The following is a 16411-nucleotide window of genomic DNA, read 5'->3' on the forward strand; positions in this document are numbered from 1 at the left end:
CCCAAAATAGGGTATAAAGAACTAGTTGTGAATATTCATTTCATCTGATTCATTGGAAGATATACTCGAACTATACCTAAATTTACTATGTAATAACTACCGTAAGCAAATAACAGTGTTATCAAACACGTGGCAAAAGCATATGAAAGTAATAATTTTTGTATGATGTATGATTTATATTTCTATTTTACCTTGTACAATACAGTAGTTACAGACTACTGTACAATGTCAGATACATGTAAAAACTGTAATCATGATTCCCCACGCCTGAGCAGATAGCCAGGGTGGTAAATAAACTTACTTAACTTTACCTCCCAGCCCACGCCTCTGTTATTTAGTTAGTTTAATAATTATTTCATTTTTTTTTTTTTTTACTTTAAATGTGTTTGTGTCACTTTACTGTTTTATCAGGTTTTGCTACTGTTTTATTTTTCCCTATTTTTACCTGAAATGTTTTTTCATGTAATTTTATTGTTTTAGCAGGTTTACTCCCTGTTTGGTATATTTTCAATTTTTCTTTAGATTTAATTCATTTACTGTTTTAGCAGCTTTTGCTGCTCCCTTTAGTGTTTTTCCACTTTTTACTTTAAATGTTTTTCATAGTCTTTGACTGTTTTAGTAGGTTTTGCTGCCTGCCTTAGTAATTTTTTTAGGTTTACTTTAACATTTTATTTGTTTTTATTCTACTTTATTGTGTTTTAAGCAGATTTACTTTCATAGTTTTATTGTATATCAGGTTTTACCTTACAGTTTTGATGCATTTTAGATTTCCTGGCCAGTACCAAGTTAATTTTTTTTTTTTTGACATTGTATTTTGTAACTCTGCCTTTTACCCTTTGTGCACTTTTATTTATTTTTACCAGTGCTCAGGATGTGTGATGTCTGTGGTGTCTACCTATGAACGCTGAAATCTCGCAGAATATAAGTGTGTGTCGCGCCCAAAGTGCAGTGATCTTTTTCCGTGTGACGTGGAAGGTTGTGGGTCTGTACCGTATAGACTGCGGTCACGCACCACACTGCCTAACAGACCACAGGTGCTGCCTGCCCATGCCCCGCAGCAAGATGTCACAGCCAGGGTCACGACCACCGACCCCGGAGGATGCAGGCCCCCAGGACGAACTACCCCCAGGGCCAGACCCAAGGTTGGCACCAGCTCGGGAGTGCTATGGCCTCGGAGGGGCACTGTCTGATTCTGGGACTGCTGGCCTAGAAATGCAGCAAAGGCAACTGGCCCAATTGGAGGCACGGCTTATGGACTGGTTGGGAGCACAGGTGGGGGACCAGCTGGCCGCATGCAGGCACAGATGCAGATGCAGATGCAGGCACAGATTCAGGTGTTGGCTACTCTCCTGAAAGGTCAACAGCCCACGCCTTCCACTGTCGCGATGAGAATTTGCCAGCCGCTGATGCTGTGCTACCACCTTCTTTGTCGACCATCCAGACCTGCCGTGAGGAAGCTACTGGACAGCAGCCACGTCTGCCTCCATCAGTGCCTGTGGGCCCACAGTCTACTGCATTTGTGGCCTCGTACTGACCTCTGCAGTAGACAACCAGCCCGTCAGAGATGGGAGAGACGTTACCGGACCTCAGCAGATGGTAACTCCTACACCAGCTGTCGTGTCAGCACCATCACCGCCCACCTTGTCAGGGACTGAAGCTGCGACCCAGCCCCGGCCTCCAGTGCTGCCTCAGCCAACACAGTATGGGCCACCTCCGCAATATACAGCGCCTGTACTACAGCCCCCTGTCTATCAGCACTCAACACATCCTGCAGCAGCTGATGGCACCCCGGTCTCCTCATCCAAGTCATGGCCATTCAACCCTGTGATCGTGCTTGCTCTTGTTCCACACTGACCAGCGGACGTGATGAGGTCCCTGTCTTTTGTGGGGAGACGCCAGCCTCCCAGGCATCCAGGGAGCCCTGGATTTCCAGCATCGGGCTCGCAACCCCGGCCTGCCACCTCCGAGGCTTACATCCGCATGGCGCGTAGCAAGGTGAGCGGATATCCTGGTCAGGTTGAACAGCCAGTGTTTACCAGCATCCGGGAAACTGGGTGAGTTTCAAGGCTCGCCTTGGGACCAGTTTCGGGGTATAGCAACGGCTCAACACTTTTATGATATGCTGGCCCAAGCAAGGATGGCAGTAGGCCAGGGGCCTCTGGACTTCTTCCGGGCGTGGAGGCTGGCAGTAAAAACAGGGCCTGCGAGACTATCCTCAGGACATCGGGAATACTGAGGGTCTAATGCAGCGCATTAGGGTTACCTGAGTGGCTTCGAGGTCAGCTGCTCTGGCATGACTTACGACCCGCAAGAGGGGCCGAGAAATGCCAGTCTGTCTGGGACTCTGTGGTTGGGAAGACATACCCTACCAGATGTGCACGGGCTCCTGAGAATGGGACAGATGTCGAGTCTGTGGCCCAACCCAGCATGGCACTCGTGACAGGATGGTCCTAGGCCTTCACAACCCAGGGCAGAACCCCACACCGACATAAACCCCCCCGATGTCTCGCCGGGTAGGAAATGGGCAACGCTCCTGGTGTGACTATCATCGAATGGAGGGCCATCACACCAATGATTGCCGGGCAAGGAAAAGGTCGGTGTTATGTCTGTGGTGAGATGGGCCACCTTAGAGCTCCATGTCCCTTTCGCCAACGCCCTTGGAGGGGACCTTCCAGCTTGCGGGCGGCCATGCATACACCGGGACCTGACCACTCAGCCGAAACCGAAGGTTCATAGGACAGCCCATGATAGTCCTCGAGGTGGGAGGTAGGCCGTTCTCCTGTTTTTTGGACACAGGGTCAGAAGTGACAATGGTGAAGAAAGAGGCTGCCCACATGTATGCTTGGGGTCCGTCTGCACGCTAGTTTAAGGGCGTTACGGGGCGTTTCAGGTTTGGCCAGTCCCTGTTGTAGCAGAAGCGGATCTTACCTTCACCATCAATCCGAAATCAACTGTCATCACCGGACCTGCGTCGTGGAGAACCTTCGCTTCCCTGGTGATGTATTGATAGGTAGGGGACCTCCTGCACCGCTTCCCTGTCCGTATAAATCTGGATGGTGTTCCTGACGCGAGTTATGTGGAACTGGATGGATACCGGTGCAAAACTTATTTCACCAGGGGGGGCCCTCAATGGGCTATCATGTGCCTCCCTGCAGGATGCAGCTGACGAGACACCTGAAGCAGTAGAGTTTTCTGATGCCCGCAGTCCCCTTCACCATTAGCTGTCTCACCTGTCCACGTAGCTGAGGAGACTGTGGTAGGGGCGAAGTCGGGCAAGTTTGTGGGCCGCCACAGTAACCTGTGGCTCCCCTGTTGACATGTGTCTTGCAGAGTTGAAAGTGGCACTGATCTCCTCACTGTTCCTCGCACCCTGGTGACTGTCCGTGGTCGCCGTTCCAGCGTGTGGGTTGTTAACCCACACCCGAAGCCACGCAAGATTCGTCCAGGAACTATGCTGGGATACGCTTCCTTCCTGGGACCAGAGGATTTGGTAGCCACAGCCCCGACCTCAGTGACTCGTGAGACCCCTGCAGAACCCTTGATGGCCACGGCCTCTCTGAAGGTCCAAAGAGTTCCCAGGGGGGGTGAATTTGGTACTGTGGTGAATTCCTGGACGATGACTACGATAGTACTGCAGCATGTCTGGACTTAGGGTATGAGGAGGAGGACTTCTTTGTGTTCCAGACACGCCGCCCTTGATGAAGCTCTCCAGCATGATGAGTGCGGGCTGCCTGTGCTGCCGAAAGCTTGGGCACTAGTGGCACTGAGGTAGCTGGTACTCCCTTTCTCATAGCCCTCGGGCATCTAACCGCAAACCAGGAGGGGCAGCTACGTGAAGTCCTAGACTAGTTCCCAACTTGTTCTCCAGGGACAAGCAGGCAGTGGCGTCACGTACCAGGGGTGCAGCATCGCATCATCACCACGAGACACACTCCAGTTTGTGTGCGACAGTGGAGGATTCACAGAAAATGAAGGAAGTGGTGTGCATGGACTGTGACTGTATGCTGGCCCAAGGTGTCATCGAGCCATCCTCAAGCCCCTGGATTTCACCAGTGGTACTTGTCCGAAAGAAGGATGGTTCTCACCGGTTCTGTGTCGACTCCGGGGCCTGAAACTGGGTGACAAACCAGACACGCACCCCTTCCCCGTATTGACGAGATGCTGGACTCTTTGTCAGGGCGTGCCTGGTCACCGTTCTGGACAGCCAGTCAGCTTATTGGCTATCTCGGTGCACCCTGATGATCGCCAGAAGACAGCTTCAGTGACGGCCATCGATCTGCTGCAGTTTCGGAGGCTTCCCTTGGCCTCTCCACTGCACCAACGACGTTCCAGCTGACGATGAATGTTGTTTTGGCATCTGTCGTGGACGGTCACACCTCGCATACCTGGATGATGAGGTTGTGCATCTGTGAATTTTAGTGAACACCTGCAACATCTGCAGGAGACACTAGCACTTCTGCATGAAGCAGGAATGAATTAAACTTAGAGGAAATGCAGTTTGCCAAGCACGAGGTGAAGCTCTTGGGTTTTCTTGTCGGTCCCGAAGGTGTAAGGCCCAACCCAGAGAAGACTCTGCCATTGCTGACATGAAGCGCCTCGCACTGTGCAGGATGTCGCCGCTTCCTGGGTGCCTGTGGTTTCTTTTGCCACCACATTCAGAGGTTTGCAGCAATGGCTAAACCCCTGACAGCCCTCACCAAAAAGGGGGTGAAGTTTTAGTGGGGAGATGCTGCTCAGCAGGCCTTCACTGCTTTGAAGGACACCTTTGTCAAGAACCCAGTGCTGTGTCTACCAAAATTTAACAAGCCCTTTGAGGTGCACTGCGATGCCAGCACACAGGCTTTAGGTGGCGTTCTTCTTCAGCACGACTCAGTGGGTGTGCCACATGCTGTCGCCTACTGGTCCCGCACCCTGAAAGACGCTGAGACCCGCTATGCTGTTATTGATCTGGAGGCGCTGGCTGTGGTAGAAGCTGTCCGAGCCTTTGACCCATATGTCTATGGTCGATGGTTTGAAGTCCGGACAGATCACCAGCCTCTGGTTGAGGTATTTTCCAGGCGCACAAAGAGCACCCGCTTGAGCTGGTATGCATATGAGCTTGGAGGCTACGACTTCTTGTTGAAGTACAAGACAGGGGCTGGCAACATGTGCCTGATCTCTCATGACCTGCAGGTGATGTACCTCAGTCTTGCCCATTAGAACAGGCCCAGGAGACCCGTGATGCTGCTGCTGATGAGCCAGACCTCACTAGGATGACAGCCGTGCAGATGAGGGAGCACCAGCTACAGGACCCCAAGTGTGAGGACCTACTGGGTTGGCTAGAAGGACACCGGGCTGTACCTGGGAAGAGACCGCCTGCTGCACTCTCCAGCTTTGAGGTGGAGGAGGGTGTACTGTACTACCTGCGGACGTTTCCTGACGGGTTGTGAGGCAGGTTTATGTACCAACCACCTCCAGCCACGGGCTGCGACATGCCCACTGCCCTCCAACTGCTACCCATCCCGGGATCCATTGTACTTTCCAGAATCTTCAGGGTGCCTGGTACTTCCCAATATGCATCGCAGGGTGAGGGAGTACGTGGCTAGCTGCCATGTATGCCAGCAGTGCAAGGGTGTTGCAGGACGCGCACCGATGGAAGGGCATCCACTGCCAGAGGCTCAACTGGTGAGAGTGTCAGCTGACCTTATGGACCTGCGGGGGTCAGCAACAGGGTTCTGATATGTGCTTTCTATCGTGGACCACCACACGCGGTTCATACAGTTGGTCCCACTGTGTGACAAAAGAGCCAGCAGAGTACTGCAGGCTTTTGTAGACCACTATGTGACTTTGTTTGGGCCGCCTGACCATCTCCACACTGACAATGGCTTGGAATTCTCCTCTGACGAGTGGCGCTCACTTACAATGGCCCACTCTTTTATTGTGGCCTATCACCCCCAGTCCAATGGGGTGGTGGAGCGCACCAATCGGACAGTGAAGGACGCGCTGTCGGCACTGGCTTGGCAGGCTCCCTCACAGTGGCCCACTCATCTGCCTGCTGTACGCCTTGCCCTGAACTCGGCCATCCACCGTGCCGTGGGGGATCAGCCATTGTACTTACTGATGGGTCGTATGGCGCTCTTTGGGAAGGGCCTGACTAATCGACAAACTGTGGACCCGGACCTGATACTGGGTCGCCTTGCAGACGCCCGCCGGTTAGCTGTCGAGGTGAGCCGTAAGATGCATGAGACCAACAAGGCCCAGTATGACCGTGCCGCACGCACCTCAGGACCATACGAGGAGGGCACGCTAGTCCTGCGTAAGGTTCTAGGGAACCGTGGACCCTTGGGTGATCGGTGGCTTGGTCCTGCCGTGTACAGAAGCGGTTGGGTCCTGTTTGTTATGATGTTTTGGACCTGCGACCACCCATCGCGCTGTCAGGGTCCATGCTAACCAGATACGCCCTTACATCCAGCGACCGAAGTTGACTACCTCGAGGAAGCTGACCAAGTGTAGTGCATGTTCAGCGTCGAAAACATTTGTGGTAGTGGGGGTCCTGGAAATTGCATTCCGAACCTGGACAATCTGGACAATCAGTCTTTTAGAGTTCCTGAGCATTGCATTGTGATATTTCTACATTTGTGATATTTTTACTAGTCTTTGTATTTTAAGTCCTTTTGTATTTTTACATGTTTTGATTTGTTGCTATTTTTATATATTTCTATATGGTGCTATCGGGTATGGCACTCCCGGAGGTGTGGCGTTTTCCGTTCGGGGGAGGGGCTGTAGTGTGACGTATTCTCAGATACAAGAAACGCACCCGAATTCACGTATGCGAACGGGTGATGGCCATGTTGCCACTTGGTGGTCGCGTCCTTTTAAATGAGCTTACTAACGCCCAGCCGTACGCCCTTACATCTTTAATAAAGCCCCACCTCCAGGAGAACGTGCCTTGAGTCTTAAGTTTGAGAGAGCTCGCGTACACACCCAACCCCCTTTCACGACTGAGATAGGTGGCAACCCCTTCGCCGATGTTTGCGGTGAAGTCGCCACGGCAGACAGTTGGCGGGTAACCTCGTCGTGAAAGGGTGTGAGTGTGGCTGTACACTATGATTTTGGCGCTTTTATATGTTCACTGTGTTGTAACCTGTGTTTTAATTATATTGAACTCGGCCGTGATTCATTCTGTGCACCGTAGAACAGAAAATAAAGCAGTCGAAGACGGATCCTGGTGTCTCTTAACTCCTGCAGAACTTGGAGGTTAATTTTGCCGGGCTTTCCCCTCATGCCCATATTCATGCCCTATAATTTGCGACTGAGGAATATTCGTCAGCTCCTGTAGCAAGGGTGAGTGCAGAGCAGCTGCCCACAAACCACTACAAAATAAAAACTGAGAATGTACCAAGGAAGGAAGACATCAAGAGGATAATCCGATATGACTGTTCATGTAGAAGGTAGTAGAGGAACTGGGGAACATATGGCCCTCCTCACCCAGAACGCAGAAGTCCTATGCAGATTTTACAAAGATACATATTGTATTCAGGACTTCTATAAACTGATATAATCTTTTATATTTTTAAGTCTTAAAGATATTGGTTTTACAACCTTGTATAAAATAAAAACCTCACCGGAAATCTCTGGAAAGGTAAGCCCAACTACCTCTCCTTACCGACATAATTCGATGTACTTTTTTGTGGCTACAAACAAAATTAAAAAGTGGAAACAAAGGAATTTCGTTTTAAAGAAATACTCTAAATAACATCACAGATATTGACAAAAAAGTCAAAAAAAAAAAAAAAAAGACAAGCAAGTCCTGACCGCACTATATACTAACAACAACAAAAAATGTCTAAGTATTTTTCGGTTTGTAAAGTCACCCCGGGAATTTTGGTTTTCTTTCGTACACTAGTTTTACCAGTTTTCTTGATGGCAAGTAATAAGTCTCAACCTAGTCTTCAGTCTGCAACATAATTCTCCCCTCCACTTTTTAATAAACTAGCCTCGGGTTAGTACAGTGGTATCCGAGGGGTCAGCAGTTCGCGCCCCGCCCAAGCGCGAGAAATTGCAATTGTCGCCCGGAGGTTACTGCTGTGGCTGGGCACCACAGCGGCCAAGGACTAGGTTCAGCCGAGTCAACACCACCTGACACACGTGAGCGGGTCGGCATTAGTCGACACAGGCCGGGCTCCCCTCATGACATACCCCGGGCAAGGCTAAGCTTCGCATATCGGACTTATCCTTATTTAATAAAATTATACAACTTTTCAATTTTAGATTTCATATCAGGATCTAGATAGTCGAGTCAGGATACTCCAAATAAAGAACCTAAACTAACCAACCTAACTTATCCTAAACCTAACCTAACTTAACCTATATCATTGTATAAGACCTTGTGTACCAATAAAGATTAGTTTTAGTTCTGGCCAAGAGCTATGTGGTTATGATTATAACCATGCGGTGTCATGGAATTAGACTGGAATAATCTACTACAACCGTATTGATGAACATTTTTTTATTTCATTGCCGTTAAAGATGCGCTCTGCGATCAAATTCTACATTCTAACATATCCTGTAAAAAATGAACATTACATTTAAAAATGAATATATCCTTTTAAAATGGCAATATTCTTTACAAAAATGGCATTCCTTTAAAAAATGACATCTCTAGAAAAGAGACATGTTCTTTAAAATATGGACATGTTCTAAAAAAATTGGACATGTCTTTAAAAAATGGACATGTCCTTAAAAAGTGGACATGTCTTTTAAAGAATGGACATGTCCTTAAAAAAAAGGACATGTCCTAATATAAAAACAGAACATTGTATAATTATTGCTAATTGATTGCACTTTGACGTTGTTCTATTAATTTACATAGGTGAACTGCAATAGATTATTAACATCACATATGCAGGCATACTATTTGTACATTTATACACAAAAAAGTAATAAAAAAAAAAATGGACATATCCTCGTGTGAGACTTGGGCATGAAATCATTGCCAATGGATTGAACCGTAAGTATGTTGTTGTTTCATTAATTAAAAAAAAAAAAAAATATGGGCACGTTCTCGTGTGAAATTCGGACATGAGATTATTCTTACCGATCAAAAACAGGAAGTAGACACGTCCTTGTGTGAGAATTCTTAATGATCGATTGCATTATAACGTTATTGTTATATTATTTTACCCAAGTGACCATCCAGAAACTGTTAACATCACACACAAACACCACACACACACCACACCACCACACACACACACACACACACACACACACACACACACACACACACACACACACACACACACACAGGCCAGTGTACTGTCTTGTGTAGGTATACACAATGTTGTATAATTTTTTTTTTAACTGTTCAGAAATTCAATTGAAATTCCGACCGCTAATATGTGTTTTCTAGTTGTCTGTTATTTCTTAATAACTAAATTGAATTCAATAATTGAAGCCACCACCATCTGGGAAAATTCTCCCAGGTCAAATGTTTGGGCCAATGTACAGCTTATACTAATAATTTCCTAGTGATGTGGTATAGGAGAAAAGAAACTCAATATTTGTACAAGTTATTATAAAGGTAAACTGATAACACAACAGAATAATGATAATAATAATGAAAATATCTAATAGCTGATAAAATGAGGAAGGCCTCCGTGCCTTATCCTCACCTACAGTAACTAGCGTTAAGTAAAATTAAGTAAATTTTCCCTTGGGAAATAAAGAAAAGCAAGTCATGGTATCTTACATCATCATTTTAAATTCTGATTATACATTAAAAATAGGAGGGAAAGAACATCTCGTCTCATTGAAACATTCGGGCATGAAGAAGCTGTCATGGTGGTCTCCAGGCATCCTGACGGATTCCCTCTCACTTCTCTTGGACAAGTTTTACTCTGGATACATTGCCACTAGGGAGCGGCTAGCGGCACGCAGCCACACCACACAAAGGCCGGAAGGGAAGGAGCGAAGGGCTGACCGGTGCCCACGCCAAACCTCCAGAACAATTCAAGCACGAACGAAAATATAATGGTTATTCCTTTCCTTTGCACAATAAACTATTTGTTCACATTTTTCTAACAATACTATACAGTTTATATAGTGGAATGAAGACGGAAATTGGTTGCGAAAAAAAAATTTATGAATGCAGTTTCCGTGTTGGTAAAATTACCGCGCGATTCAAACTATGATGATCCAAAACGGCATTACAAAAGAAAAAGAAAAGAAAAAAAAACGTCTCGACCTGTATTTTATATTTTAAGGAGCAACTTCACCTTCATTTTGTTTTATTTTTTATTTATTATTTTTTTCATGTCATATTTTCTGTATGATCTAATCAAACCAAACTAACTAAACCTTACCTAACCAAACTAACCTAACCTAACCTAAACCTAAAAAAATCATAATAATTACCCAATATCTTATACTGCATGCTTACCCAGTTGTTGTGTTCCTGGGCTGCTGTAGTTCGTCCCCATGATATCCGAGGTTGTCACATTATAGCCTCATGGTACCTAATTCTTATCCTTGTTATCCATGTCATTTAGAAAGTTTGTCATTTTTTGTCTTATATACTAGACATTAAAATCTACTATGTATTGCTACGCCAGTGGGTCTTTGTCTCTGTGCTAAACATGTGTTAACATGAAAAGGATGACCTGGGCATGTGTTAACATGAAGGGACCTGGGCAAACATGACGCAGCTGGCTGTGAGCGGAGGAGCGGTGGAACAAGCCGGAAGACGGAGTTGGGTGCTGCTCCTGTGAAGACTCGTGTGTGCCTTTGTGACCTGATAAACGTTGTGTTGTCCTGTTATAAGCTATATCGTGCAGTGTGACATGCTAGTTTCCCCCTGTATTGTGCCTATAGAAAAGTGTACGGGTAAATAACTTGTTTAAATAAAGGAAAGACTGTCATTTTGTGTTTTATTCGTGCCCTGCCTCGCACGTGGCGTTTTCCCTCCTGGTGTTCTGGGACGCTGTGGTACTCGGTGCCTCTTGGAGCTTTTTCAGTTTCACGACCTGTGGATAGCACGCCGTTCTGCCTAGCCTGCCTTGTGTTGGTGGCAGAGAGACGAGGCGGTCGGCGTAACAGTATGAATGCGCAGTTGAACATTTGTTGTTTAAATTCTTTTTGTTGGATATAGACTAAGGGTAGCGCTCTTATCACTACTCGTCCGATGTCGCTTTCTAATCAGTGCATTCCGGTGATATCATGGCAGTTGCCAAGTGCATAGGTGAAAAATAATTTTATACTTATATTATTTGTTCTATTTGTGTATGGCCATTCCTCAATGTGTTCCATGAAAAAGTATCATATCCATACTTCAAAATCTTGAAAACAGTAACTTTTTGATAATGATAATAATAGTTATGGATTATCTTTTCGTAACAATAGCAGGCGTCTCCCCTTCTACTAATAAAAAAATAGTGTTTGTTATGATAAAACTCAGATTCACAGTTGCCGAGGAAGGGAGAAGGGAAGAATAGAAAGAAGGGTTTCAGACAGAAATGGATTGAGGAAAAATAAGAACAACAACGTAATGTGAGAATATCAGAGTAAAGGGAAGTGTGACTGATTCATTATTGAGGTGAGGAAAAAATAATATTTTGTTCTTTTGGTTGTTCCATCATTATTACTGTATATGCACACACACACACAAATCATCTATCTATATCTACATATATATATAATATATATACATAGACATATAGATATAATATATATATATATATATATATATTATATGGGGGGGGGGTGTATATGTATATGTATATATATATTTATATATATATATATATGTGTGTGTGGGGGGATGTATATGTATATATATATATATATTTATATATATATATATATATATATATATATATATATATATGTGTGTGTGTGTGTGTGTGTGTGTGTGTGTGTGTGTGTGTGTGTGTGTGTATTTATATAAATGTATATGTATATGAATATATATGTATGCATTTGTATACATTCTTTCTCTCTCTCTCTCTCTCTCTCTCTCTCTCTCTCTCTCTCTCTATATATAATATAATATATATATATATATATAATATATGTATATATAATATACATATATATTATATATATATATACATATAATGTATATTATATATATATATATATATATATATATATATATATATATATAATATATATATATATATAAAGCGAGGTATATGTATGTATATACTCCCATCCATATACATATGCGATGTGTGTGTGTATGTGTGTTGTGTGTGTGTGTGTGTGTGTGTGGTGTGTATGTGTGTGTGTGTGTCGTGTGGCGTGTGTGTTTGTGTGTGTGTGTGTGTTTGTGTGTGCGTACGTGTGTGCGTGCGTGCGTGTGTATGTGGGACAAGATTTGATCTCTCTTTAGGTATACCAAAGAGTGAGCATTACCAAAACTTGTACCGAATTCAATGGTTACTGCATTATTCTATCTAATAGATACATTACAGAATTATCCAGACATGGAAAATATGAAAATGAATGTATTTCATACATACACGCACACACTCACACACACACTCACACACACACACACCACACACACACACACAACACATATATAATATATATATATATATATATATATATATATATATATATATATTTAAATGCATTTATTTATCTATATATAAAAAAAATATATATATATATTACGCGACGCCTCGTCTCTCTCCCAACAACACAAGGCAGGCTAGGCAAAGGGCGTGCTATCCACAGGGTCGCGAACACTGAACAGCTCCAAGAGGCTCCGAGCACCACAGCGTCCCAGAACACCACGAGGGGAAACGCCAAGTGGCGAGGCAGGGCACGAAATAAACACAAAATGACAGTATTTCCTTTATTTACACAAGTTATTTACCCGTACACTTTTATATAGGCACATTACAGGGGGAAACCAGCATGTCACTGTACGATACAGTTTATAACAGGGCAACACAAAGTTTATCAGGTCACAAGGACACACACGAGGTCTTCACCGAGCAGCACCAACTCCTCTGTCTTGGCTTGTTACTCCGCTACCCGCTCACAGCCAGTTGCGTCATGTTTGCCAGGTCCTTCATGTTAACAAATGCCCAGGTCATCCTTTTCATGTTAACACATGTTTCACACAGAGACAAAGACCCACTGGCGTAGCACTATCCCCCCTATCAAGCAGACGACCCGTCTGCTCTCGACATACCTAAACATGAAACAAAATACAGAAAATTTATATAAAATTAGTCCTCAGGAACAAACAAAATTCTTTCAAACAAAGTAACCGTAATTGTAAATCAGTTCTCAGAAACACAAAAATCTTTCATCCAGCGCGGCTTTCTTCACTCTCGCTGGGGTCGCTCTGGAGGTGTGGGCGGCGGTGGAATGGCAGTGGCACCCAGAGGGATATCTGCCCCAAGACCTGGCTCATGGTCACCATTGACGTCTGTTGCATCGCCCTCACCATCCAAATGCTCGTCCTCATCTCGGTCAGCGTCTGCCACGTCCTCATCGCCGCTACCGGGGCTAACGTCATCTTTTTCACCATGGCCCCAGGAGTAGCTTTCTGGCCCATGGTAACGCCACAGCCGGTCCACGTGGACAACCGACGGTCGTTTTCGCCCTCTGCGAATTCGATAGGTGACATCAGAGAGGGCCGCTACCACCGTGTATGGCCCTTCCCAGGGGCTCTGTAGCTTCGGCGAGAGCCCTCGCTTCCGACGCGGGTTATGCAGCCACAATCTGTCACCTATGTTGTACCTCACTTCCCTCATGCGCCGGTCATAGGTCTCCTTCATGGCATGGCCGGCTACCTTGAGCTTGCCACGCACTCGTCAATGCACCTCCGCCAGGTTAGCGGCGCTCCGGTGCGCCAAGTCCTCGAGGAAGTATGGCAACGGCCACATACCAACCAACTCCTCACTCCCCGACGACTCTTCTGGACGCTCCACTTCCTCACAAGTGCCCAGCTGGCACCTTCTGGGCCTTATCAGAGAAGTTAGCTACCAACACTGTAACTAACCCCTCCCCTGGTCCAACAAGGCTCCGCCCAACCGCTACGCCATCAGCCAGCTGCAGGTTTGAATGGGCTCCACGAGGCCCTCTACTCCACGCTTCACTCTTGACAGTCAACACCGGATTCTAGACTCTGTCCTGGGGGCAAGGTGCAGTCGTTCAGCAGTAACTACCTCTGCACAGCCAACCTCTGGAAGCAAGGGCACATCTTCACCGTGCACCCTCACCAGCTTCTGTCCAAGGTCGACACACGCCTTATTCTGCGTCAGGTAGTCAAGGCCCAGCAAGCAGTGCTCGTCCAGATCGGCCACATACACCGGCAGCCGCTGCACCATGCTGCCCACGCCAATACGAGCCTCCACTGGCCAGTTGAGCTGCACACAATGCCCCGTGACACCACACAGTCTCTGTGGTGCGTCTGGAAGTCGCATAGTGGCCAACATATCAGGCCACACTAGGGTCTTCTCAGCCCCAGTGTCCACTGTCAGGCAGCATGGCTTCCCATCTATTGAGCCCTCCACCTGCATCATGCTGGTTCGACATCAGCTTACCCAAGTCGGGGCCTGGGAACCGAGGACGGCTGGGTCTCGGCCCCCTTCTCCAGCCTGTCCGAGTTTTCCTCCTGTACCACTTCCTTAGCCTTGGGACATGCACTTGGATGGTGACCATACCGCCACAGTCCTTGCAGCACTGCTGGAAGGCATCAGAATCGTCTGGTTGAGAGGATGTGTTCTCCGCTCCCTCCGAACCGACTACGTCTGTACCCTTCCTCACCGCAGCCCCAAAACAAGCCTTGGAAAATGCTCAGGCTCACCTTCCTCAATGCTATCTTCTCCACTTAGCCTTCCGGCCCCAGAGGTCATGGCGGGGCTGAGCAGCTGGCCCTAGGCCACTGGTTGCCTTCAGGAAAGCCTCGAACTCCAAGGCCCTCGCCAGCGCCACCTGCAGGTCCTCAGGGTGTGCCTGCTTGACGTAGATTTGCAGCTGCTGGTTCTGCAAAGCGTCAACAAAGAAATCGCGGGACAGGACCACGATCATCTCTTCTGCAGCTGCGGGTACGACCTCCTTACCGGCGCCTCCACATCCTGCGCCAGCTAGGACAGTGTCTCGCCATGCTCACAAGTCCGCTTCTTCAAGCGGGCCCGATATACCTCGGCCTGGTGGTGGTGCCCGAAACGGCGTTTCAAAGCCTCCGCCACGCTGGTGTAAGAGGCATGTTGGGATGGCGGCAGATGGCCCAACACTTCCACCGCGGGGCCCCTTAACACTGTTACCAGCTGCAGGGCCTTCTCTTCCTGGCTCCAGCCCTGGGCAGATGCCAGCATTTCAAATTGGGTGACATATGCCTCTGAGGCCACCTTCCTGTCGTACTCAGCTGGCTTACGCTTCACAGAATGTCTGGAGGCCGAGGGGCTGCGGGGTGGAGAACGTGTGCCATGAACTAACACGCCCGGGGGGGTGAGGGAGGCAACGAGGCGGGTTGACCGGGTCCGAGTTTGCCGGCACCTATGACCCAAGGGAGCGGTTCGATGGGTCCCCAGCCTTCTGCAGCGACCACTGGCTCCGACACGACGCAGCGAGGCCCGGGGTTTTCTGCAAGGACCCCAGGCAGACCCCAGTAAATCTGACACTCTGGCATCTGTTGCCAGAACCTCGTCTGCCTTCTCTGCTTGCAACGTTACTACCTCGTGACGCCGCCTTTCCTCCTTCACTTCCTCCCTCAGGCCCTGAACCTCGCTGTTCAGAGTCTGCACCTCCTCCATCAGTTCACTCTTCACGCTGTTGCAGGCCTTGTCGGTGTACTGCTGAGTTTCCATCTTCACAGACACAAGATTGCTCTGTAGCACCTCAACAAGTTGGCAGAACTTTTCCTCTGCCTTCCTTGCCTGCATCTCGACGAGATGGTGCGCCTGCTCGCGTGCCCTCTGTGCCTGATCTTCTGCCCTTTGTGCCATTTCCTCCCTCATACCGGCCAGCATGGCAGTGATCAGGTCCATCTGGCTCGGCTCCACCTCACTCGTGCCTGCCTCAGTCATAGCCTCCTCTCCCTCATGGCTGCCGCCATCTTTGGATGACATGATAAATCGGCGCTCTCACTGATCAAATATCACAAATCCCACTCCTGACACCATTTGTTACGCCGACCGCCTCTCTCTCTGCCACCAACACAAGACAGGCTAGGCAGACGGCGTGCTATCCACAGGGTCGTGAACAATGAACAGCTCCAAGAGGCTCCGAGCACCACAGCGTCCCAGAACACCACGAGGGGAAACGCCAAGTGGCGAGGCAGGGCACGAAATAGGCACATTACAGGGAGAAACAGCATGTCACACTGCACGATACAGCTTTATAACAGGGCAACACAAAGTTTATCAGGTCACAAGGACACACACGAGGTCTTCACCGGAGCAGCACCCAA

General features: G+C 47.5%; 1 protein-coding gene across 1 annotated transcript; it reads left to right on the forward strand.

Annotated features, from left to right (window-relative positions):
- Positions 1-5252: 5252 nt before the first annotated feature.
- On the forward strand, positions 5253-6429 carry LOC119570242. Its single transcript, XM_037918063.1, has 3 exons — positions 5253-5425; positions 5565-5699; positions 5790-6429. The coding sequence occupies exons 1-3, from the start codon at positions 5253-5255 to the stop codon at positions 6427-6429; spliced, it is 948 nt and encodes a 315-aa protein (XP_037773991.1).
- Positions 6430-16411: the final 9982 nt, after the last annotated feature.

The sequence above is a fragment of the Penaeus monodon genome, unplaced genomic scaffold, assembly GCF_015228065.2.
Source record: "Penaeus monodon isolate SGIC_2016 unplaced genomic scaffold, NSTDA_Pmon_1 PmonScaffold_234, whole genome shotgun sequence".
Taxonomy (NCBI): Eukaryota; Metazoa; Arthropoda; class Malacostraca; order Decapoda; family Penaeidae; genus Penaeus; species Penaeus monodon.